At 45.9% G+C, this 24609-nt stretch overlaps 1 protein-coding gene across 1 annotated transcript in view; it reads right to left on the reverse strand.

Annotated features, from left to right (window-relative positions):
* LOC110526966 (transcription initiation factor TFIID subunit 4) overlaps nucleotides 1-24609 on the reverse strand; it is a 111294-nt gene that overhangs the window by 78514 nt on the left and 8171 nt on the right. Inside the window, exons 3-6 of the mRNA XM_036980974.1 lie at nucleotides 5826-5984; nucleotides 3852-3974; nucleotides 3130-3219; nucleotides 666-869 (exon numbers count right to left, since the gene is read on the reverse strand). Coding sequence (XP_036836869.1) covers nucleotides 666-869; nucleotides 3130-3219; nucleotides 3852-3974; nucleotides 5826-5984 — 576 coding nt within the window. The remainder of the gene's footprint in view (nucleotides 1-665; nucleotides 870-3129; nucleotides 3220-3851; nucleotides 3975-5825; nucleotides 5985-24609) is intronic.

The following is a 24609-nucleotide window of genomic DNA, read 5'->3' on the forward strand; positions in this document are numbered from 1 at the left end:
GTCTCAATGGATGACTCTCCTCTGTGAGCCAGCAAAGTGCTCCATTGACTCACATGTGTATACACACACCGCTGGGCACAGGCATAGCCATACACACATACACACCTAACGTACACACACACACACACACAAACACACCAAACGTACACATACACACACACACAGACCCCATGGGAGTGCACTGATCCAGCCCCGTGGCCAGCTGCCTTGGCTAAGCTTCTGTATGGTCTGTGGTGTGCTGGCCTAGCCTGTCAGTGAAGCTGTTCCCCACTGGACCACATCCAGCTCTGTCTCAGTCTCTGAGCACTGGGAGACACATCTCTACTACTGGGGCCTGGGGAACCTTACTCATTACTTATTTGGTGCTTAGGTACATAACAAGACAAATGACCTTGGATTTAGTGAAGATGCAATCAAAACTCTGGAAATCTAGAACAAACACTTATTTACTCCACTGATAAGTAAGTATCAGAGTATTACAGTATCATCAACCTTAACAACAGAACCGAGGCCAAAACATGTTCTATTAGTTCTAATACTTCCACAGGGAGTCATAACCAGGGGTCATCTATGTTTGGGCCAGTGGACTGTATGACTGTGGCTGATCTCTGTGACTGGAAGTGTGAGTGTAGGGACAGCTATGACTGTGAGTGTACTGTACCTACCAGGGCAGCTGTGTGTCCCTGGGCCCCGACACTGGCCCCCGTGGTGCTGACGCTGTTGGGGAGGCGGCCGCGGACAGCTGGGCCGGCCATGATGGCAGAGCTGGTGCCTGTGGTGGGGGTGGGGGTGGCTTTGGCCTGCGGCAGAGGCTGGATCAGGGAATGCTGAATGTTGAGCAGAGACAGCCGCAGGGCCGGGAGGCTTTTCTGTTGACGGGCAGATCACACACAACTGGGGTATTAACATACCGTACATAGTAGAAACAAGCCATTAAATGTGTTTTATATATTCTAAATGATCAAATGTGCAAATTATTATTACATTGTTGTAGAAATATAGATATCATTATAACAAATAATTCTCCCAAATCGTGAATATTAAAATGACGTGTATTATACTTGACATGTATGCTCAATGGACAAGGGCTCATCCATTAGCCAAACATTTGGGACAAACACTCCAGCAGTAGACCTGACATTTTTTTAGTCTGTGGCATATTTTGATGTAAACGTCCTAACATTGCATGACAACATGACTGTGTTTGTGGCTGGCTGGCTCTGCTCTGTGGAGGGAGGGAGGGAGGGAGGGAGGGAGGGAGGGCTGGCTCTGCTCTGTGGAGGGAGGGAGGGAGGGAGGGAGGGAGGGAGGGAGGGAGGGAGGGAGGGAGGGAGGGAGGGAGGGAGGGAGGGAGGGAGGGAGGGAAGGAGGGAGGGCTGGCTCTGCTCTGTGGAGGGAGGGAGGGAGGGAGGGAGGGAGGGAGGGAGGGAGGGAGGGAGGGAGGGAGGGAGGGAGGGAGGGAGGGAGGGAGGGAGGGAGGGAGGGAGGGAGGGAGGGAAGGCTGGGTGGCTGGCTCTGCTCTGTGGAGGGAGGGAGGGCTGGCTGGCTCTGCTCTGTGGAGGGAGGGAGGGAGGGAGGGAGGGCTGGCTGGCTCTGCTCTGTGGAGGGAGGGAGGGAGGGCTGGCTGGCTGGCTCTGCTCTGTGGAGGGAGGGAAGGCTGGGTGGCTGGCTGGCTCTGCTCTGTGGAGGGAGGGAGGGAGGGCTGGCTGGCTCTGCTCTGTGGAGGGAGGGAAGGCTGGCTGGCTCTGCTCTGTGGAGGGAGGGAGGGAGGGCTGGCTGGCTCTGCTCTGTGGAGGGAGGGAAGGCTGGCTGGCTCTGCTCTGTGGAGGGAGGGAGGGAGGGCTGGCTGGCTCTGCTCTGTGGAGGGAGGGAAGGCTGGCTGGCTCTGCTCTGTGGAGGGAGGGAGGGAGGGCTGGCTGGCTCTGCTCTGTGGAGGGAGGGAAGGCTGGCTGGCTCTGCTCTGTGGAGGGAGGGAGGGAGGGAGGGCTGGCTGGCTCTGCTCTGTGGAGGGAGGGAGGGCTGGCTCTGCTCTGTGGAGGGAGGGCTGGCTCTGCTCTGTGGAGGGAGGGAGGGAGGGAGGGAGGGAGGGAGGGAGGGAGGGAGGGAGGGAGGGAGGGAGGGAGGGAGGGAGGGAGGGAGGGCTGGCTCTGCTCTGTGGAGGGAGGGAAGGCTGGGTGGCTGGCTCTGCTCTGTGGAGGGAGGGAGGTGAGGGAGGGAGGGAGGGAGGGAGGGAGGGAGGGAGGGAGGGAGGGAGGGAGGGAGGGAGGGAGGGCTGGCTCTGCTCTGTGGAGGGAAAGAGGGAGGGCTGGCTGGCTCTGCTCTGTGGAGGGAGGGAAGGCTGGGTGGCTGGCTGGCTCTGCTCTGTGGAGGGAGGGAGGGAGGGAGGGAGGGAGGGAGGGAGGGAGGGAGGGAGGGAGGGAGGGAGGGAGGGAGGGAGGGAGGGAGGGAGGGAGGGCTGGCTGGCTCTGCTCTGTGGAGGGAGGGAGGGAGGGAGGGAGGGAGGGAGGGAGGGAGGGAGGGCTGGCTGGCTCTGCTCTGTGGAGGGAGGGAAGGCTGGCTGGCTGGCTCTGCTCTGTGGAGGGAGGGAGGGAGGGAGGGAGGGAGGGAGGGAGGGCTGGCTCTGCTCTGTGGAGGGAGGGAGGGAGGGAGGGAGGGAGGGAGGGAGGGAGGGAGGGAGGGAGGGAGGGAGGGAGGGAGGGAGGGAGGGAGGGAGGGCTGGCTGGCTCTGCTCTGTGGAGGGAGGGAGGGAGGGCTGGGTGGCTGGCTGGCTGGCTCTGCTCTGCGCAGGGAGGGAAGGCTGGGTGGCAGTGGCATGATGTGACACTCATCACGGATGGCTGGAGAGGCCTGCTAGCGATTGGCACGGACAGCCGCAGGGGCCACTGTCACACACAGTCTGAAGTCAGGCCAGGGGAGCGGCCCCTGCCTGGGTCACATGGGCTGGCCTCTCCACTGCCACTCTGGCTGTTTTACGTTCTCCACCTTTCTCCTGAAGGGTACACTTGCACACTTTCTTACATTGATTTTACAATGGTAGAAGCTCCCTCCAGACAATGTTTTCACCAACCAATGCTTTTACATCCATGACGAGGAGTGTCCAAATGTAGCCTGAGTAGATACAGTACAAACCTTGAGGAAGGGGACCAGGTAGGGCTGAGGAGACGACTTGAGCTCTGACTGCAGTCTGTTGGTGAACTCCTCAGGCTCAATCTTAGCATCCTGTGAGCGGGAGAAGAGAGGGAGGTTTATTAACCCCGTCAGCTCCTTGTTATGTGATGTGACACACTTGTACAACAGAGAGCAGAGCATGTGATTGAGGCGATGTGCAATGTGATTTCTGAGCACATTGAGATGAGGTGAAATCACCTCAACGACGGTGTTCATATTGATTTACATTTTAACATCCCCCTGGGATACATCTCATTAACAACTCGGAATAAATAATATCCTAAACAACAGCATCACTCTGGATCATGTAGAGTTTAATGCTGCCATCTAGAGATGAAAAAATACATTACATCACACAACCTGTCAACGTCAGAAATATTCTTCCTCCACTCTTAGGCTCCCCATAGGAGAACCATTTTGGTTCCAGTTAGAAGTAATTTGGGATCCTTGTGTAAAGGGCTCTACCTAGAATCAAAAGGGTTCTTCAAGGGGTTATCTTATTTGGAAAGCCAAAGAACCCTTTTCGGTTCTATATAGTACCTTTTTTTCTAAGAGTGTAGGGCAAAGAAAGTATCATTCCATGTTTCTCTGTTGATAACACAGTAATGTAGCGATAATGTAGAAATAATGTAATGATGTGGTAAAGTATAGGTAAAATAATGAGTTACGGTAGTGAGACTTACCAGTAGATCCTGGACCAGTGACTTGACATTTTTGGAGGTCTCAGGTGACGGAGAGTTGTGGGAAGCCAGCTTTATCAGGGTGGCCAAGAAGTTCTTACACTTCTTCACATTCTCCTGCATCTCCTAGGAAATTGCAAATTCAATAAGCATGTAAAGATATGATTTTATCAATAAATATGTAGGACACTTTATCGTTCAGTGTTTGTGGATCGGAAAGGACACCGGGGAAGAGTCTGTGAGTGTACAGTGGGGCAAAAAAGTATTTAGTCAGCCACCAATTGTGCAAGTTCTCCCACTTAAAAAGATGAGAGAGGCCTTTAATTTTCATCATAGGTACTTCAACTATGACAGACAAAATGAGAAAAAAAATCCAGAAAATCACATTGTTGGATTTTTTATGAATTTATTTGCAAATGATGGTGGAAAATAAGTATTTGGTCACCTACAAACAAGCAAGATTTCTGGCCCTCCACTCGTTACCTGTATTAATGGCACCTGTTTGAACTTGTTATCAGTATAAAAGACACCTGTCCACAACCTCAAACAGTCACACTCCAAACTCCACTATGCCAAGACCAAAGAGCTGTCAAAGGACACCAGAAACAAAATTGTAGACCTGCACCAGGCTGGGAAGACTGAATCTGCAATAGGTAAGCAGCTTGGTTTGAAGAAATCAACTGTGGGAGCAATTATTAGGAAATGGAAGACATACAAGACCACTGATAATCTCCCTCGATCTGGGGCTCCACGCAAGATCTCACCCCGTGGGGTCAAAATGATCACAAGAACGGTGAGCAAAAATCCCAGAACCACACGGGGGGGATCTAGTGAATGACCTGCAGAGAGCTGGGACCAAAGTAACAAAGCCTATTATCAGTAACACACTACGCCCCCAGGGACTCAAATCTTGCAGTGCCAGACGTGTCCCCCTGCCTAAGCCAGTACATGTCCAGGCCCGTCTGAAATTTGCTAGAGAGCATTTGGATGATCCAGAAGAAGATTGTCAGAATGTCATATGGTCAGATGAAACCAAAATATAACTTTTTGGTAAAAACTCAACTCGTTGTGTTTGGAGGACAAAGAATGCTGAGTTGCATCCAAAGAACACCATACCTACTGTGAAGCATGGGGGTGGAAACATCATGCTTTGGGGTTGTTTTTCTGCAAAGGGACCAGCACGACTGATCCGTGTAAAGGAAAGAATGAATGGGGCCATGTATCGTGAGATTTTGAGTGAAAACCTCCTTCCATCAGCAAGGGCATTGAAGATGAAATGTGGCTGGGTCTTTCAGCATGACAATGATCCCAAACACACCGCCCCGGCAACGAAGGAGTGGCTTCGTAAGAAGCATTTCAAGGTCCTGGAGTGGCCTAGCCAGTCTCCAGATCTCAACCCCATAGAAAATCTTTGGAGGGAGTTGAAAGTATGTGTTGCCCAGCAACAGCCCCAAAACATCACTGCTCTAGAGGAGATCTGCATGGAGGAATGGGCCAAAATACCAGCAACAGTGTGGGAAAACCTTGTGAAGACTTACAGAATTTTTTTTACCTCTGTCATAACCAACAAAGGGTATTTAACAAAGTATTGAGATAAACTTTTGTTATTGACCAAATACTTATTTTCCACCATAATTTGCAAATAAATTCATTAAAAATCCTACAATGTGATTTTCTGGACTTCCCCCCCTCATTTTGTCTGTCATAGTTGAAGTGTAACTATGATGAAAATGACAGGCCTCCCTCATCTTTTTAAGTGGGAGAACTTGCACAATTGGTGGCTGACTAAATACTTTTTTGCCCCACTGTATGTACATGTGTTTGTGTGTGAGGCTATGCCCACTATGCCCAGCTGTGTGGGGCCATGGCCATGGTAGAGACACAGCCAGCCTGCTGGCAGCTGTGACAGCACTGGGGCTTGAGGAGCCTAACCAGCCCAGAGGAGGCCGGCAGACTGGAGCAGAGCAGAGTACAGACCTGGGAGATGACAGAGGCTCCTGGGGCTACAGGGACGCTGGTCTGTGGGGGCAGGGCTGGCTGTGAGGCAGCCTGGGCCCCAGCCTGGACCTGGGGGGCCATTACCACGGGGGCCTGTTGGGGAGCCGTCACTGCCACAGCCGGCGCCATGGGGCCCTTCTGGAAGAGCAAGGAGCAGACAGAGAGATAAACAGGACGTGAAGGGAGCTTCCAGCAAGGCCACAGAGAACAGGAGGGAAACAGCACGGCGCTCCTGTCACATCGGGTGTCCTGACTTCTGTGGACATTGCTGAACAGAGAGTAGGGGAGGAGAGGGGACTGGGGGACATTCAAGTAAAACAGCTCCTCCCAATAATGATGTACCTGACTAGAAAACCCTAAACATACCAGTAATCCCCCACCTGTGTCCCCCCACTGGTCTTGGATAAAACTCTGTAAAGTTCCAGCAATAGACAAATAATTCAATTTTGACTGAATTTATCATTCAATAATTAACTCTGTACTCTGTTAAAAGGGTCAGATGGGATGCGCCCAGATTAGAAACATTTGTAGGTTTGTGTTGGTAAAGAGGTGAGGAGAAGGAGGAGGAAGAGGAGGCGGACGACGACGAAAAGGAGGAGAAAGGGGAGAAGGAAGAAGAGGAACAGGATGAAGGGATGGGTAGAGGAGGAGGGTCTGAGAGGGATGGAAGGATGGAGAGATGGGAAGTTCTGTAGTGGAGAGTCTGCTCACAGAAGGTGGCGCAGTGGAGGAGGAGATCTGGAGGACAGGACTAGAAGTGGGAGAGGGAGACGGCACCATCTTGGCCTGGAAAGGAGGACATGGCCGAATAGCCTGAGAGGTCACAGGAGACTGCAGAAAATAAACAGAGAAAGAAAAAGAGACAGGGTCAGTGCAGGAGGAGGGGCGGTGAGACAGGGTCAGTGCAGGAGGAGGGGCAGGTGAGACAGGGTAGTGCAGGAGGAGGGGCAGGTGAGACAGGGTAGTGCAGCAGGAGGGGCAGGTGAGACAGGGTCAGTGCAGGAGGAGGGGCAGGTGAGACAGGGTCAGTGCAGGAGGAGGGGCAGGTGAGACAGGGTCAGTGCAGGAGGAGGGGCAGTGAGACAGGGTCAGTGCAGGAGGGGCAGGTGAGACAGGGTCAGTGCAGGAGGAGGGGCAGGTGAGACAGGGTCAGTGCAGGAGGAGGGGCAGGTGAGACAGGGTCAGTGCAGGAGGAGGGGCAGGTGAGACAGGGTCAGTGCAGGAGGAGGGGCGGTGAGACAGGGTCAGTGCAGGAGGGGCAGGTGAGACAGGGTCAGTGCAGGAGGAGGGGCAGGTGAGACAGGGTCAGTGCAGGAAAAGGGGCAGGTGAGACATGGTCAGTGCAAGAGGAGGGGCAGGTGAGACAGGGTCAGTATAGGAGGAGGGGCGGTGAGACAGGGTCAGTATAGGAGGAGGGGCGGTGAGACAGGGTCAGTATAGGAGGAGGGGCGGTGAGACAGGGTCAGTGCAGGAGGAGGGGCGGTGAGACAGGGTCAGTATAGGAGGAGGGGTGGAGAGACAGGGTCAGTATAGGAGGAGGGGCAGTGAGACAGGGTCAGTATAGGAGGAGGTGCGGTGAGACAGGGTCAGTGCAGGAGGAGGGGCGGTGAGACAGGGTCAGTATAGGAGGAGGGGCAGTGAGACAGGGTCAGTATAGGAGGAGGTGCGGTGAGACGGGCAGTATAGGAGGAGGGGCGGTGAGACAGGGTCAGAATAGGAGGAGGGGCAGTGAGACAGGGTCAGTATAGGAGGAGGGGCGGTGAGACAGGGTCAGTATAGGAGGAGGGGCGGTGAGACAGGGTCAGTATAGGAGGAGGGGCGGTGAGACAGGGTCAGTATAGGAGGAGGGGTGGAGAGACAGGGTCAGTATAGGAGGAGGGGTGGAGAGACAGGGTCAGTATAGGAGGAGGGGTGGAGAGAAAGGGTCAGTATAGGAGGAGGGGTGGAGAGACAGGGTCAGAATAAGAGGAGGTGCAGTGAGACGGGCAGTATAGGAGGAGGGGCGGTGAGACAGGGTCAGTATAGGAGGAGGGGCGGTGAGACAGGGTCAGTGCAGGAGGAGGGGCGGTGAGACAGGGTCAGTATAGGAGGAGGGGTGGAGAGACAGGGTCAGTATAGGAGGAGGGGTGGTGAGACAGGGTCAGTATAGGAGGAGGGGCAGTGAGACGGGGTCAGTATAGGAGGAGGGACAGTGAGACAGGGTCAGTATAGGAGGAGGGGCAGTGAGACAGGGTCAGTATAGGAGGAAGGGCGGTGAGACAGGGTCAGTATAGGAGGAAGGGCGGTGAGACAGGGTCAGTGCAGGAGGAGGGGCAGGTGAGACAGGGTCAGTGCAGCAGGAGGGGCGATGAGACAGGGGCAGTATAGGAGGAGGGGCGGTGAGACAGGGTCAGTATAGGAGGAGGGGCAGTGAGACAGGGTCAGTATAGGAGGAGGGGCAGTGAGACAGGGTCAGTATAGGAGGAGGGGCAGTGAGACAGGGTCAGTATAGGAGGAGGGGCAGTGAGACAGGGTCAGTGCTGCAGGAGGGGCGGTGAGACAGGGGCAGTATAGGAGGAGGGGCAGTAAGACAGGGTCAGTATAGGAGGAGGGGCAGGTGAGACAGGGTCAGTATAGGAGGAGGGGCGGAGAGACAGGGTCAGAGGTGGGGGGGTGGTGAGACAGGGTCAGTATAGGAGGAGGGGCGGTGAGACGGGGTCAGTGGTGGGGGGGTGTTGAGACAGGGTCAGTATAGGAGGAAGGGCGGTGAGACAGGGGCAGTATAGGAGGAGGGGCAGTGAGACAGGGTCAGTATAGGAGGAGGGGCAGGTGAGGCAGGGTCAGTATAGGAGGAGGGGCAGGTGAGACAGGGTCAGTATAGGAGGAGGGGCGGTGAGACAGGGGCAGTATAGGAGGAGGGGCGGTGAGACAGGGTCAGTATAGGAGGAAGGGTGGTGAGACAGGGTCAGTATAGGAGGAAGGGTGGTGAGACAGGGTCAGTATAGGAGGAAGGGTGGTGAGACAGGGTCAGTATAGGAGGAGAGGCAGGTGAGACAGGGTCAGTATAGGAGGAGGGGCAGTGAAACAGGGTCAGTATAGGAGGAGGGGCAGGTGAGACAGGGTCAGTATAGGAGGAGGGGCAGTGAGACAGGGTCAGTATAGGAGGAGGGGCAGGTGAGACAGGGTCAGTATAGGAGGAGGGGCAGTGAGACAGGGTCAGTATAGGAGGAGGGGCAGTGAGACAGGGTCAGTATAGGAGGAGGGGCAGGTGAGACAGGGTCAGTATAGGAGGAGGGGCAGGTGAGACAGGGTCAGTATAGGGGGAGGGGCAGTGAGACAGGGTCAGTATAGGAGGAGGGGCAGTGAGACAGGGTCAGTATAGGAGGGGCAGTGAGACAGGGTCGGTATAGGAGGAGGGGTGGTGAGACAGGGTCAGTATAGGAGGAGGGGCGGTGAGACAGGGGCAGTATAGGAGGAGGGGCAGTGAGACAGGGTCAGTATAGGAGGAGGGGCAGGTGAGACAGGGTCAGTATAGGAGGAGGGGCGGAGAGACAGGGTCAGAGGTGGGGGGGGGTGGTGAGACAGGGTCAGTATAGGAGGAGGGGCGGTGAGACGGGGTCAGAGGTGGGGGGGTGTTGAGACAGGGTCAGTATAGGAGGGGGGGCGGAGATACAGGGTCAGTATAGGAGGAGGGGCAGTGAACCAGGGTCAGTATAGGAGGAGGGGCAGTGAGACAGGGTCAGTATAGGAGGAGGGGCAGTGAGACAGGGTCAGTATAGGAGGAGGGGTGGTGAGACAGGGTCAGTATAGGAGGAAGGGCGGTGAGACAGGGGCAGTATAGGAGGAGGGGCAGTGAGACAGGGTCAGTATAGGAGGAGGGGCAGGTGAGACAGGGTCAGTATAGGAGGAGGGGCGGAGAGACAGGGTCAGAGGTGGGGGGGGTGGTGAGACAGGGTCAGTATAGGAGGAGGGGCGGTGAGACGGGGTCAGAGGTGGGGGGTGTTGAGACAGGGTCAGTATTGGAGGAGGGGCGGAGAGACAGGGTCAGAGGTGGGGGGGTGTTGAGACAGGGTCAGTATTGGAGGAGGGGCGGAGAGACAGGGTCAGAGGTGGGGGGGTGTTGAGACAGGGTCAGTATTGGAGGAGGGGCAGAGAGACAGGGTCAGAGGTGGGGGGGTGTTGAGACAGGGTCAGTATAGGAGGAGGGGCAGGTGAGACAGGGTCAGTATAGGAGGGGCGGAGAGACAGGGTCAGAGGTGGGGGGGTGGTGAGACAGGGTCAGTATAGGAGGAGGGGCGGTGAGACGGGGTCAGAGGTGGGGGGGTGTTGAGACAGGGTCAGTATTGGAGGAGGGGCGGAGAGACAGGGTCAGAGGTGGGGGGGTGTTGAGACAGGGTCAGAGGTGGGGGGTAAAGAAGGAGAGAGAGAATGACAAAGAGAGAGGGGACAGAGAGAAAACACAAAAGCAATGTGGCTTCAAGACGAGGAGAAGGAGAAGTGCAACATGCCCTGAAGACGTGGAGGAGAAAGGTCATTATAGTAGGAAGTGACAGTAAATCACTGTGGATCCACAGGATGAAACAGAGAGGATCTGATCTGATCCAGAGATGAACAGAAGAGAAAACACTGTGATGCTGATGCCGAGGGTGAGGTACAGTAATACTATTCAATGGGAAGGACTAAATAAGTTCCTCTAATGCAATGAGGGTCACAACTAATATGAATGAATCAGTGTCCTTAAAATGTTGTATTTTTTATTAACCCCTTCTTCTCTCCAATTTCGTGGTATCCTTTTGGTAGTTACAGTCTTGTTTCATCGCTGCAACACAGTAACACAGTACAGTCCTTTACTAGACAATCCAGATTATTGTATCCACTGTCACGACAGAAGCCTCTCTTCACATCACCAGGGCAGACAGTGAGAGGGAGGGCAGGGCACTACCAAACACAGTACCAATGCTGGTGGGAGGGAAAAAACTAACACAGTACCATGCTGGTGGGAGGGAAAAATCTAACACAGTACCATGCTGGTGGGAGGGAAAAAACTAACACAGTACCATGCTGGTGGGAGGGCTGGGTTTGGGCACTAAGTAACACAGTACCATGCTGGTAGGAGGGCTGGGTTTGGGCACTAAGTAACACAGTACCATGCTGGTAGGAGGGCTGGGTTTGGGCACTAAATAACACAGCACCATGCTGGTAGGAGGGCTGGGTTTGGGCACTAAGTAACACAGTACCATGCTGGTGGGAGGGCTGGGCACTAAGTAACACAGTACCATGCTGGTGGGAGGGCTGGGCACTTAGTAACACAGTACCATGCTGGTGGGAGGGCTGGGCACTAAGTAACACAGTACCATGCTGGTGGGAGGGCTGGGCACTAACTTACACAGTACCATGCTGGTGGGAGGGCTGGGCACTAAGTAACACAGTACCATGCTGGTGGGAGGGCTGGGCACTAAGTAACACAGTACCATGCTGGTGGGAGGGCTGGGCACTAAGTAACACAGTACCATGCTGGTGGGAGGGCTGGGCACTAAGTAACACAGTACCATGCTGGTGGGAGGGCTGGGTACTAAGTAACACAGTACCATGCTGGTGGGAGGGCTGGGCACCATGTAACACAGTACCATGCTGGTGGGAGGGCTGGGCACTAAGTAACACAGTACCATGCTGGTGGGAGGGCTGGGCACTAAGTAACACAGTACCATGCTGGTGGGAGGGCTGGGTACTAACTAACACAGTACCATGCTGGTGGGAGGGCTGGGTACTAAGTAACACAGTACCATGCTGGTGGGAGGGCTGGGTACTAAAGTGCCTTGCGAAAGTATTCGGCCCCCTTGAACTTTGCAACCTTTTGCCACATTTCAAGCTTCAAACATAAAGATATAAAACTGTATTTGTTTGTGAAGAATCAACAACAAGTGGGAAACAATCATGAAGTGGAACGACATTTATTGGATATTTCAAACTTTTTTAACAAATCAAAAACTTAAAAATTGGGCGTGCAAAATTATTCAGCCCCTTTACTTTCAGTGCAGCAAACTCTCTCCAGAAGTTCAGTGAGGATCTCTGAATGATCCAATGTTGACCTAAATGACTAATGATGATAAATACAATCCACCTGTGTGTAATCAAGTCTCCGTATAAATGCACCTGCACTGTGATAGTCTCAGAGGTCCGTTAAAAGCGCAGAGAGCATCATGAAGAACAAGGAACACACCAGGCAGGTCCGAGATACTGTTGTGAAGAAGTTTAAAGTCGGATTTGGATACAAAAAGATTTCCCAAGCTTTAAACATCCCAATGAGCACTGTGCAAGCAATAATATTGAAATGGAAGGAGTATCAGACCACTGCAAATCTACCAAGACCTGGCCGTCCCTCTAAACTTTCAGCTCATACAAGGAGAAGACTGATCAGAGATGCAGCCAAGAGGCCCATGATCACTCTGGATGAACTGCAGAGATCTACAGCTGAGGTGGGAGACGCTGTCCATAGGACAACAATCAGTCGTATATTGCTCAAATCTGGCCTTTATGGAAGAGTGGCAAGAAGAAAGCCATTTCTTAAAGATATCCATAAAAAGTGTTGTTTAAAGTTTGCCATAAGCCACCTGGGAGACACACCAAATATATGGAAGAAGGTGCTCTGGTCAGATGAAACCAAAATTGAACTTTTTGGCAACAATGCAAAACGTTATGTTTGGCGTAAAAGTAACACAGCTGAACATCCCCACTGTCAAACATGGTGGTGGCAGCATCATGGTTTGGGCCTGCTTTTCTTCAGCAGGGACAGGGAAGATGGTTAAAATTGATGGGAAGCTGGATGGAGCCAAATACAGGACCATTCTGGAAGAAAACCTGATGGAGTCTGCAAAAGACCTGAGACTGGGACGGAGATTTGTCTTCCAACAAGACAATGATCCAAAACATAAAGCAAAATCTACAATGGAATGGTTCAAAAATAAACATATCCAGGTGTTAGAATGGCCAAGTCAAAGTCCAGACCTGAATCCAATCGAGAATCTGTGGAAAGAACTGAAAACTGCTGTTCACAAATGCTCTCCATCCAACCTCACTGAGCTCGAGCTGTTTTGCAAGGAGGAATGGGAAACAATGTCAGTCTCTCGATGTGCAAAACTGATAGAGACATACCCCAAGCGACTTACAGCTGTAATCGCAGCAAAAGGTGGCGCTACAAAGTATTAACTTAAGGGGGCTGAATAATTTTGCACGCCAATTTTTCAGTTTTTGATTTGTTAAAAAAGTTTGAAATATCCAATAAATGTCGTTCCACTTCATGATTGTGTCCCACTTGTTGTTGATTCTTCACAAAAAAATACAGTTTTATATCTTTATGTTTGAAGCCTGAAATGTCGCAAAGTTCAAGGGGGCCGAATACTTTCGCAAGGCACTGTAAGTAACACAGTACCATGCTGGTGGGAGGGCTGGGCACTAACTTACACAGTACCATGCTGGTGGGAGGGCTGGGCACTAAGTAACACAGTACCATGCTGGTGGGAGGGCTGGGCACTAAGTAACACAGTACCATGCTGGTGGGAGGGCTGGGCACCATGCCTTCCGTTTTCCCTCAAGGTCACAGGAGACAGACAGCCTGACAGAGAGGAGAGGAGCACCGGGAATAAACCCCATTCCCTTTCATATTCCAGCTCCTCTTGTTTTCATGTGTTGATGTTTATGTCAATGCTGGCAGCTCACTAATCTGCTATCAGTGACAGTGTTGAACCTTCGATTCACTCTGAACCTAAATCACTATAGCAACCAACTCTGCAATACCTTGTTACAGTGTTTATCTCAGGATGAGCAGGTAGGAAGAAGGATAACAAGTTCAGCAACTTAAAGATAACCGTCTTAATTTCTACGGCTCATGTGAAAATAAGTCTGAGCCTACTGGTACCAGTGTCTGGTGGTGCTGAGTCCTCCAGTAACAAACACGTACTTAGGTTATTACAATGCAATTACCATTTACATTGTAACGTATATATTTTTTATAATTCTAGAATTGTATAATTTTACAAATGAGTAACAATCTATTGACTTGAAATCACACAGAATTAGAGGCTAAATACTGGCATAATGACACCCAATGGTAATCAAAGGAAGTGCAATGCATTTTTGTTCAGCTGAAGTGTGCAAGTCAAGGAAATGCTGCCCCCTGGTGGTATTTATATGTTATTGTCTGCAGGAACCAGACAGGATATTTATTTTATTTTATTTCACCTTTATTTAACCAGGTAGGTGACGAATATGAAGCAAGGGTCAGCCAACAAGAGCATACAGGTCCCAGTGGTGGGAAGTACAGTGGGGCAAAAAAGTATTTAGTCAGCCACCAATTGTGCAAGTTCTCCCACTTAAAAAGATGAGAGAGGCCTGTAATTTTCATCATAGGTACACTCCAACTATGACAGACAAAATGAGGAAAAAAAATCCAGAAAATCACATTGTAGGATTTTTAATGAGTTTATTTGCAAATTATGGTGGAAAATAAGTATTTGGTCAATAACAAAAGTTTATCTCAATACTTTTTCTGTAAGTCTTCACAAGGTTTTCACACACTGTTGCTGGTATTTTGGCCCATTCCTCCATGCAGATCTCCTCTAGAGCAGTGATGTTTTGGGGCTGTTGCTGGGCAACATGGACTTTCAACTCCCTCCAAAGATTATCTATACCGTTGAGATCTGGAGACTGGCTAGGCCACTCCAGGACCTTGAAATGCTTCTTACGAAGCCACTCCTTCGTTGCCGGGGCGGTGTGTTTGGGATCATTGTCATGCTGAAAGACCCAGCCAGGTTTCATCTTCAATGCCCTTGCTGATGGAAGGAGGTTTTCACTCAAAATCTCACGATACATGGCACCATTCATTCTTTCCTTTACACGGATCAGTCGTCCTGGTCCCTTTGCAGAAAAACAGCCCCAAGGCATGATGTTTCCACCCCCATGCTTCACAGTAGGTATGGTGTTCTTTGGATGCAACTCAGCATTCTTTGTCCAACAAAGGGTATATAACAAAGTATTGAGATAAACTTTTGTTATTGTTAAGGGAATTTTTATCAATGATGACTAATTATGTATACATTTCAATCAGGACTGACTAATCAGAATACTATTATGTTACTGTATATGTACTAATCAGAATACTATTATGTTAATGTATATGTACTAATCAGAATACTATTATGTTACTGTATATGTATGAATTTTCTTTTTAATCCTAGTACTGAATATAATGTGTGTAAATATAATCAAGAATTAGAACAATGACTGTCTGTTCCTTGGTAGAAATGAATGAACTATATCGCCAGACTGGCTAAAATGCTTATCTACACAGGCTAACCTTGGCTCTAGGCGAGGTGGGAAGGCTTGAGAACTATAGAGCCTTTCTACCAGTGTCAAGAAGAGACGGAACATTTAGAAAACGCTGACGTCATTTTCAGTTTATAACCTATGGTAAAATGTGTAATGAGCAGTACTCTCGAGAATAAATGCAGCTGGTTGATTTCAAAGGCTGGTCTCTGTCCATTTTATACCAATAAGGGTCTTACAATCCCTTATGAATTGACAGAGTGATTAATTTTAATTGGTTATTAAAACAGAGGAATTTAATTCCTGCAACAATTGGTCCTTCGAACCGGGATCTAAATATCTGTCCCTGCCATCTGGAGGTCGAATGCCGAAAAAATTGTGCACGAGCGGGTCTGGTCCCGTTATTTAAGACCTGGCCTCTGAATTGAGGGAAAAGACTAGGCCGATTTACACCCCAGACCCGACAGGGATTGTGACTAGATCCAACGAACAGTGCTTTTCCCAGTCAGCAGCAAGGTCAGTAGCCTTTATTCTCGAATTTGGGAGGAATTATTTTGGGATATTTTTGATTGAATGTTCTAAAGGAGTTTGGATTTAATCAATGATAGGTGCTTGAATATTCTGAACAAATACAATGGGTTTCTACTTTGTGTTTTAACCAAAATCGATCGGAAGGAAACAGGTCTGAAATTGACCTGTGGTAAGGTGCACTACCATAAATAAACTAGAGCTTAATAAATCCTGATTTTGCAAGCCGGAAGGTTATTAAGGAGAGATATAGTACGTATTGTGTGATAGGACGCTTGTTCTGTACAAATAGGATAGCCATTAATTCAAAAAACATACCTAAATAAAGTTTTAACCTGAGTAGTCTATCTGTATATGGGAAGTAGTCTGACTATGAAGAAGTAGCAGATAGATATATTAAAACAGGTGAGGATAAATTAGGCTTGGTGAGAAGGCAGGGTAATTCTAGGCGAACAGAATAATTGAACCTGTACAATGCTGAAAGAAATTAATATCTATGGGGAGGAGAGGGAAGCCAATTCTAGAGTAGTGAGATATGAGATATTAACGTTGAAAGTCCCAAGGAACAATAGTTTATAATGAGCTTATAATTGTATACGGGTGAAATGTAATGTCCGATCAAAAGTAATTTATAGATGAGGTTTCCAGAAAGGAGAAATACATACTGATATCATTAAAGAGACACACACATAGTCAGACAGAAAAGCAACTAAAGTAACTAAGTAACGGTAAATAGCAGATTCATAGAAATACACGCACATAGAAGGTAAAATTAAATATAGAAAGGCATAGATAAGTGATTAAATACCATAGCTACTAGTAACGGTAAGGATTAAGGATGGGTAGAAATTCCTCAAAGGAGGTGCCGGAACTAACGGGAGATTACCGTTATAGGAGAACAAAGAGAATGGAAGGGAGGCGTCCAAAATCTGACTCAGACAAAGAACCTGAATAGAAGCTGATATTACTAATATAGTCAGGAAGGGTTTTAAATTAGGACGATTTTCTGAGAATTCTCGGTGTCGAAGTTTGCGACTACAGACAAATATAATAATATAGTTATTGGCGGGGAAACTCAATCATTTTAATAGCGGGACACCGAGGTTCCTATTTCAGCTTTGAAACCGATAGACTAAAATAGATTTTAGATTGTAATTCATCTATTTGTATGTTTTGCCTGAAAAAATACAGTCGCTAGTGTTTGTATAAGATATGAACTGAACGTTTAATATGTTGTTTTAGATTGAATTGAAAAAAGAAGTCATTAAAAATAATGGCGAGACAATTTCGATGTAATATGCTATTTTGCCCAAAATGATCTGCTGGAATAATGTATTGAGATGGGAGTCATATTTAAATAAATGTATCATAGAAGAGAAAGTCACCTAAAGTTAAATGTAGGGAATAACGGAGAGATACGATACAGTTTTGTGCTACCAGGATGTTAAATATTTTTATGAATCGACTGACATACGATGAATTTAGCACAGAACATGGTACGTTTAAATGTTAGGGTATAGAAAGTTGAGAAGTTTGGTTGGTTTTACTTTGTTGATAGAATTTAAAGCAGAACTCAATCTGAATAGGGAATATATATTTTACATAGGCAGGCTGACTTGCGGCGTCGTTTTACATTGACAACACCGTTCCTCAAATTTAAACAGAGAAAATGGGTTGTGGCATTTAGAGGGAAAATGCGTGCATTATAGCTTAGAGTTACTTTTCAAAAGTGGCTAAAAGTTCCAAATACATTTTTTTTAAAGGAGCTAAATATCGTAAGGATAGTCTGAAAAGATGCTACAGCTAGCAACATAATTGCTAGGCATTCAATTGGGATATATAGTGCACTACTTTAGACCAGTGCACGTTTATAACAGTGGTTTGACTGTATGGCAGTGTATAAAATATTTTGGGACGACAATTTGAAGATAGACCGAATGAGTTACATGAAACATCGAGGGATTTAAAACGAATGATGTGAAGGGATTATCATAATTATTAGGTTTCGTTGTAGTAGTAAAAGTTTGGGTTAAGGGGATTTCCCTGTTCCCAGAGACAAGATATCTTAAAGGGGTACACTCACATATGGATTATTAGGAGTTTTAACTAGACAAGTGAATAATGTATTGGGAATAGAGTCATAATTAAAATGCTAAGTCAAAGACGAGACAGTTACTTAAATCAAAATACTGGTTATGGTCAATTTTAGGGTTTGATTTAACTTAATTAATCATTGTATTCTGGTGTGTTTAAGTAGGATTCCTTATTCCGGGACGGATGAAAGTTATCTAAAATATGTAAATTGAAGGAGCCATGGGAGAATGCGTTTACATTTTTATTAAATATCTGGGATTAAATTACAGATTTCTTACACTGAGAAGTGTACAACATTTGCAGCAGAGGGAAAAAGTAATACATTGGATAATAATGTTAGCAGGTTAATTGTATCTAAGGGTAGCATGGTCATTTAAGTAAACATATACATAGACGTTGTTTACAATTTAGGATTAATGATTTGAGGTAAAAAGGGGAATTATCATTAGGTTTAGTTTATAGTTCACTTTTGAGTTTCTGAATCGAAGTAGCATAGTGAATGCTAGTTAGGCGTGTTGTGTTCTTCTGGGAAAATTGATGTTTAGGTGTCTCACTTTTAGATGTTTCCTGGGATTATAATCTTAGGGAGAGTGAGGCCATAAACGACCAAATTGAAAAAGGCCTAGAAGTATTGTTTATTCATTAAGGTTTGCAAATATATACACATAAAACATTTGTTAGGACTATTTGTTTAGTGCAAAGGTATTTTAAAGAGGCACGCTCACATATGGAACTTTATGAGTTTTTATTTTATGAGTTTTAATTACACAAGTGAATTTTTAAAGGGTTCTTTAATATGTCTAATGTAGTATGGAACATGACTATAAAAGGGTGGTATGACCTATTGACCTTATCATGGCTATCTTTTGGGGTCTGATCAGCCTCAGGGGAGAGCCATTTGTATAATGAATTTGTGGTCATTTGGGTTACTAGTTTTAAGGTAAATTAATTATAATGGAGTTTTAGTTTGGGGTTTAGAATTATTGTTTGAATCACTGAAGAGAAAGTGTTTCAGGATTCAGTTTTACAATATTAGCTGTGAAGTTTTTGAATGGGCTATTATTGATTTGGTATTACAACAGAAAAGAATCCAATTTATCATTGAGAATAAATAGGGGGAGATAAAACATGGTCCTTTGAGGTTTGGACAGGACACCGTATTAAGCCAATAGGGCAGGAAATTCCATAGAAAAATAAGTTTCAGTTCTTAGGGGTGATAAATTACTGTAGATAAGGTATTCCACGCTATGCAACATATATTAAATTCATGTTATTGTCAGATAGAATACTGAGGATCAATGAAGGAAATAACTTGTAAGTGTAGGAAGGATTTTGATATGGTTAGCATTTGTTTTGGCTCTGTTTGACTATTAGGAGTTTAAAAAAAATAGTATTACATTTAACAGGAATATAGGACATCTGTGATGATTTAGGATTATTGTAAGGATTAAGATAGATTGATTAAGGAAATGTAAGGACTTTAGAGATTGCCACTTATAGACATGTTTTTTCTAAAATCAATGATTTTAGATAAAGTCAAACAGTGAGATGCTTAGTGGCATTTGAGAGATAGGAGAGAAAGGGGTTACTGTTTAAATCGATAAATATATATATATTTAAGAACATATATAAATAGCACAGATACTTCTTAAACTAGATAAGACACTTGACAGAGAATTGATACAAGATTGAGATGAATGGATGCCCAAGGGAGAATGGGACATACATGATAATGTCAGAATATAAGGATAATTTACTAATCCTACCTAAGTCATTATTTAGGGTATATAAGGTTGTTACCTGGGCAGAGCCAGGTATCAAAAGGGGGATGGGTAAGTTAGTGGCCTATTGGATAATAAACTAATAATAAAAAAATAAAAAAATGTTTAGCTAACAAATAGGCATAGAATTTAAAGATATAATCAGATAAAATATATGAGAAACTGTTTGTTAACCAAGCCTGTATGTCCAGGATTTTATGCATTACAGGTGAACTACAGGTGAAGTCACTCAATCCAGTCCCTGAGGCTTGTTGGGGGACCATACCAAGGACTCCTGGTGACAACTAGCTGAAAGAGCTACCCGGATTCATATCACACGGTGGGAGGGTAAGACACAATGACACTGTCGAACAATAAACAGTGTTCGAGAGGAGAACTGGAATTAATAGAATTCCGGGGGCCATCTCTCGAATGAAGAAAATCCTTCCTGTCTTTTCACCCTTGTTTTTGTTCATAGAAGTGAAGGTGTGTCTGGCTCTTGCTAGTGATGTGTTCTCAGGGAGAGGGTGGGGCTTCCCATGGGCGCTGTTCATCTGAGCTGTCTTATCGTGGTTGCCATATTCCTGATACAGCACGTCCTACCTGAGTATGCGGAGTGGTAATTTGACCCATGGTTTAGACGATGAGGATTTTGTTCCAAAACAAGCATAAGAGATCCCTAGATCTGGGTAGACAGGAAGTTAGAGTAGAGGTTGGGAAGGATCTCTCAATGGAGTTTTATGTAGACCAAATGGGGTCCCTAACTACATGGCCGTCTAGGACTCTGAGCCATTATAGTATATATCGGTGCAGGTCCCCATATTGATCGTGGACACAGGTCATAGCTCATACGGAAAGAGAGGGCTATATGAATCAACTCACCCAGTATGGAAGGAGGTGGAGTATAGTGAAGGTGAGAGTTTTTGACTGTAATCTGGAGAGAGGGATGTATTGCATAAAGATACGCCTTACCCTTTAAACAGTAATGAAGGAGGATCTTGGGTTGTGGTATGATGGATATGACCAGTTTTCGGTCAAAACCCTAGTACGGTTCCGGGTAGAGGAGGTTAGGCCAGTATGGTAAAGCTGTTCACGAAAGCAGGAATGCCAGATAATGACAGTTGCATTGATTTGCACTATTTATATCCACAGGTTCCTCCCTTTACAGTGACCGGAGGAGATTATTACCGTTTGGCCCGGTACAGTACTCTTGGGAAATTATGTCAGGGGGAGGTTTTACCGGCAGATTGGACAGGATTATGCTCCCTTGTACATTTGGGAATGCCTTTCACACTCATTCAACACCAAGACATGAAGTTTAGCCAAACGGGAGAAAAGAGCTACTCCATCTGGGTCTTTTGATGACAAAGTATACATTGATAACATTGGGGTTCCACGGGGGGTGCCAGATGAGTTCAAAGCAAGAAATCAGATCCTAGCAGGATTAGAGTTAAGCATTTCCAGGTGGTCTACTCTCAATAAGAACGTGGACTGGATTAATTATATTTATTATAATCAACAGCATTTTACCAATTGTACCAGAGATGTTATTAAAGGTTTTGCAGAACAGACTGAAGCAACCAGCCTGATGGCTTGGCAGAATATAATTGCATTAGATATGTTATTGGCTGAAAAGGGAGGAGTATGCGTTATTTTCGGGACCATGTTTGTGCTTACATCCCAAATAACACAGCTCCGGACGAATCAGTGACCGAAGCCTCAGCTGGTTTGACCACCCTGGCTCACGGTTTGGCAGAAAACTCTGGGGTGGATACTTATCTGACTATTGGTTTGATAGTACGTTTGGAAAATGGAAAAATATTATGATCACTGTATTATGGGCTACATTCACCTGTGTGACTGTTTTAGTTTTATGGGGCTGTTGTCTAATTCCCTGTGTACGAGGCCTTATTTCCAGGACTCTAGAGAAATTGATGACAATAGATGGTGAGGTACCAGCTGATTCCAGGTTCTGACCTGTGGAGTGCTGAATGCATGTCTACAGAACAAGTGGACGAATCTGGATCCTTCATTTGCGGGGAATTTATATTTGATGAGAACCATTTTTTATGTTTAGGGAGGTTAGGTTGTATCTTGTTTCAATATTAAACTGTTGTTTTATGAAGATTGTAACGAAAATCCTGATAAGAAGAATTATGATTCTGATGTAGGCCTAAGAAACAGTCAATGCGAACGCAAGTAGTGGGTTATGTTTAGGTGATGTTTTGATGACAAGAAATATTTATAATAAAAATAGAAATAGGCTTTTTAATATTACAATATTAATATGTGTGATTGGATGTATAATATTTAATCAAAGGGTGGATATGTTAAGGGAATTTTTATCAATGATGACTAATTATGTATACATTTCAATCAGGACTGACTAATCAGAATACTATTATGTTACTGTATAAGTACTAATCAGAAAACTATTATGTTAATGTATATGTACTAATCAGAATACTATTATGTTACTGTATATGTATGAATTTTCTTTTTAATCCTAGTACTGAATATAATGTGTGTAAATATAATCAAGAATTAGAACAATGACTGTCTGTTCCTTGGTAGAAATGAATGAACTATATCGCCAGACTGGCTAGAATGCTTATCTACACAGGCTAACCTTGGCTCTAGGCGAGGTGGGAAGGCTTGAGAACTATAGAGCCTTTCTACCAGTGTCAAGAAGAGACAGAACATTTAGAAAACGCTGACGTCATTTTCAGTTTATAACCTGTGGTAAAATGTGTAATGAGCAGTACTCTCGAGAATAAACGCAGCTGGTTGATTTCAAAGGCTGGTCTCTGTCCATTTTATACCAATAAGGGTCTTACAACCCCTTATGAATTGACAGAGTGATTAATTTTAATTGGTTATTTAAACATAGCAATTTAATTCCTGCAACAGTTATTGACCAAATACTTATTTTCCACCATAATTTGCAAATAAATTCCTAAAAAATTCTACAATTAGATTTTCTGGATTTTTTTTCTCATTTTGTCTGTCATAGTTGAAGTGTACCTATGATGAAAATTACAGGCCTCTCTCATCTTTTTAAGTGGGAGAACTTTCACAATTGGTGGCTGACTAAATACTTTTTGGCCCCACTGTATATGGGAATTTGATGGCAAAACTCCCTTGATATCTCATTTCAGTTCGTCAAATTGCCATTCTACAAACCCTTTCTGTTCAAAGTAGACACTTTGACAACAGAGTATACAAAATCCAACTTTCGTCAAGCACAGTCAAGTTCAGCAGACAGCTCTACTGACAAGTTGTCCAACAAGAGTTGTGAAACATGTTAGTCCTACTACCACATTCTGGATTCAATACAATAAGTTTCACAATGAATCAGAAGCGACAAAAACATTTGCTGCCTGTTTGGCATGTTATTTAAGCATTAAGGCGTGTCACATATCAGTTTGCAAACAATGTAAAAAAAAAATGTCAAAAATGAATAAATCTGCATACAAACATGGTCTCTTTTTTGCTTTCTTGAGAAAGGCAGCTCCAACGTGCAGGTGTTTCAGCCTAGCTCAGAGCTTTCTGTCATGGAAGGGCAGCCATTCAAGGGGGCATTCAAGCCCCCTTGAATGCTGACATAGATTTACATTATGAATTGCCCATCCAAGAAGGCTCAAGGTCATTGGCCACAGATAAAATTACGTCAAATCACGTTATATTGTATCTACTGTAGCTTTGATTGGAATGATCATGTCAAAATCATACTTTCAAAATCTTAGCTGGCAAGCTAGACAAGCAGTCATCATCATGAATCACATCGACAATCTACTGGCAAATCCTTTTCAATCATTGTCATATGAAGAGGAATTATAGATCAAATGTATCGGTGCTTATCGGCCATTGGACAAAAATATTACACAACAAGTTAGAAATCGCAAATTCAACAATGAGTGGTTTGTAAGAAATCAGTGGATACCTGCACATGTCAAATTTGTGGTCCAAGTCTGGGTTTAAGGGTCTAATTTCCAAGATTAAAAAAATATATATTCACACGCAATACCATGGGCCAGAAGAGGCTGAATACATTGGTCATGCTGTCAATTCAGCAGCATGACTTCTGCCGCGTTCAAAACAACTGGAAACTCGGAACTGGGAAATCTCAAGACAACTGGGAACTCAGAAAAAAACGAGCTCAGACTGGGAAAATGTGTTTTCAACGGTCATCCAACTCGGAATTCCAAGTCGGGAAACTGGGTCTCTTTCTAGAGCTCCGACCTTAAGATCACTGACGTAATGATTCAACCTTGGTTTTTTTTCCAGAGTTCTCAGTTGTCTTAAAAGCACCATAAATCCAGAGAATGCCAGACTTTGATGACAAAGTTTTATGACAAAATTTGCCCACAAGAAGGACCGCTGCGCCACCTTCCTGTTCAAGTGAGCAGCACAACAATGGTGAGTCCAAAAATGTCTTGTATGCTGCTGCATAAATTATGTAATATGACAGCGAGATATGTATACTGTAGCTAAGAAAGTAATACTAAGTGTATGTTGTGTATTAAGCTGCTAGCAGACAGTGTGCCTCACCCTAAAACATGTAGCCTATAGCCTGTCTTTGAGAAATATCCTTGAATATTGTAAGAGATTTCATTGTCTGCATATATGCCCCCTTCATTTATCCTACGGTTCTGACTTGGTGTACAGGGAGAATACTGTAAGAAAGGCCTATGTTCTTAATTCTGACGCTGTACATATCAAAAGTGATGAACAAATAGTTATATTGACTATGGTCGTCTTAGCTCGCTCATTAATGTCTTAATCGAAATAACGGATTGCCTCTTATCCGCTTATCATTCCCTTATGCCATAGTTTGTACATCTCAATTGTCAGTAGAAACCACATTTGTTTATGCAAGTCAGCCATATCAGCTTCACTACCATTCAAAAGTTTGGGGTCAATTAGAAATGTCCTTGTTTTTAACTTCCTGACTGATGTCTTGAGATGTTGCTTCAATATATCCATAAAATGTTCCATCCTCATGATGCCATCTATTTTGTGAATTGCACCAGTCCCTCCTGCAGCAAAGCACCCCCACAACAATGTGAATCAATGTGCTT

This window comes from Oncorhynchus mykiss, chromosome 6, assembly GCF_013265735.2.
Source record: "Oncorhynchus mykiss isolate Arlee chromosome 6, USDA_OmykA_1.1, whole genome shotgun sequence".
NCBI lineage: Eukaryota > Metazoa > Chordata > Actinopteri > Salmoniformes > Salmonidae > Oncorhynchus > Oncorhynchus mykiss.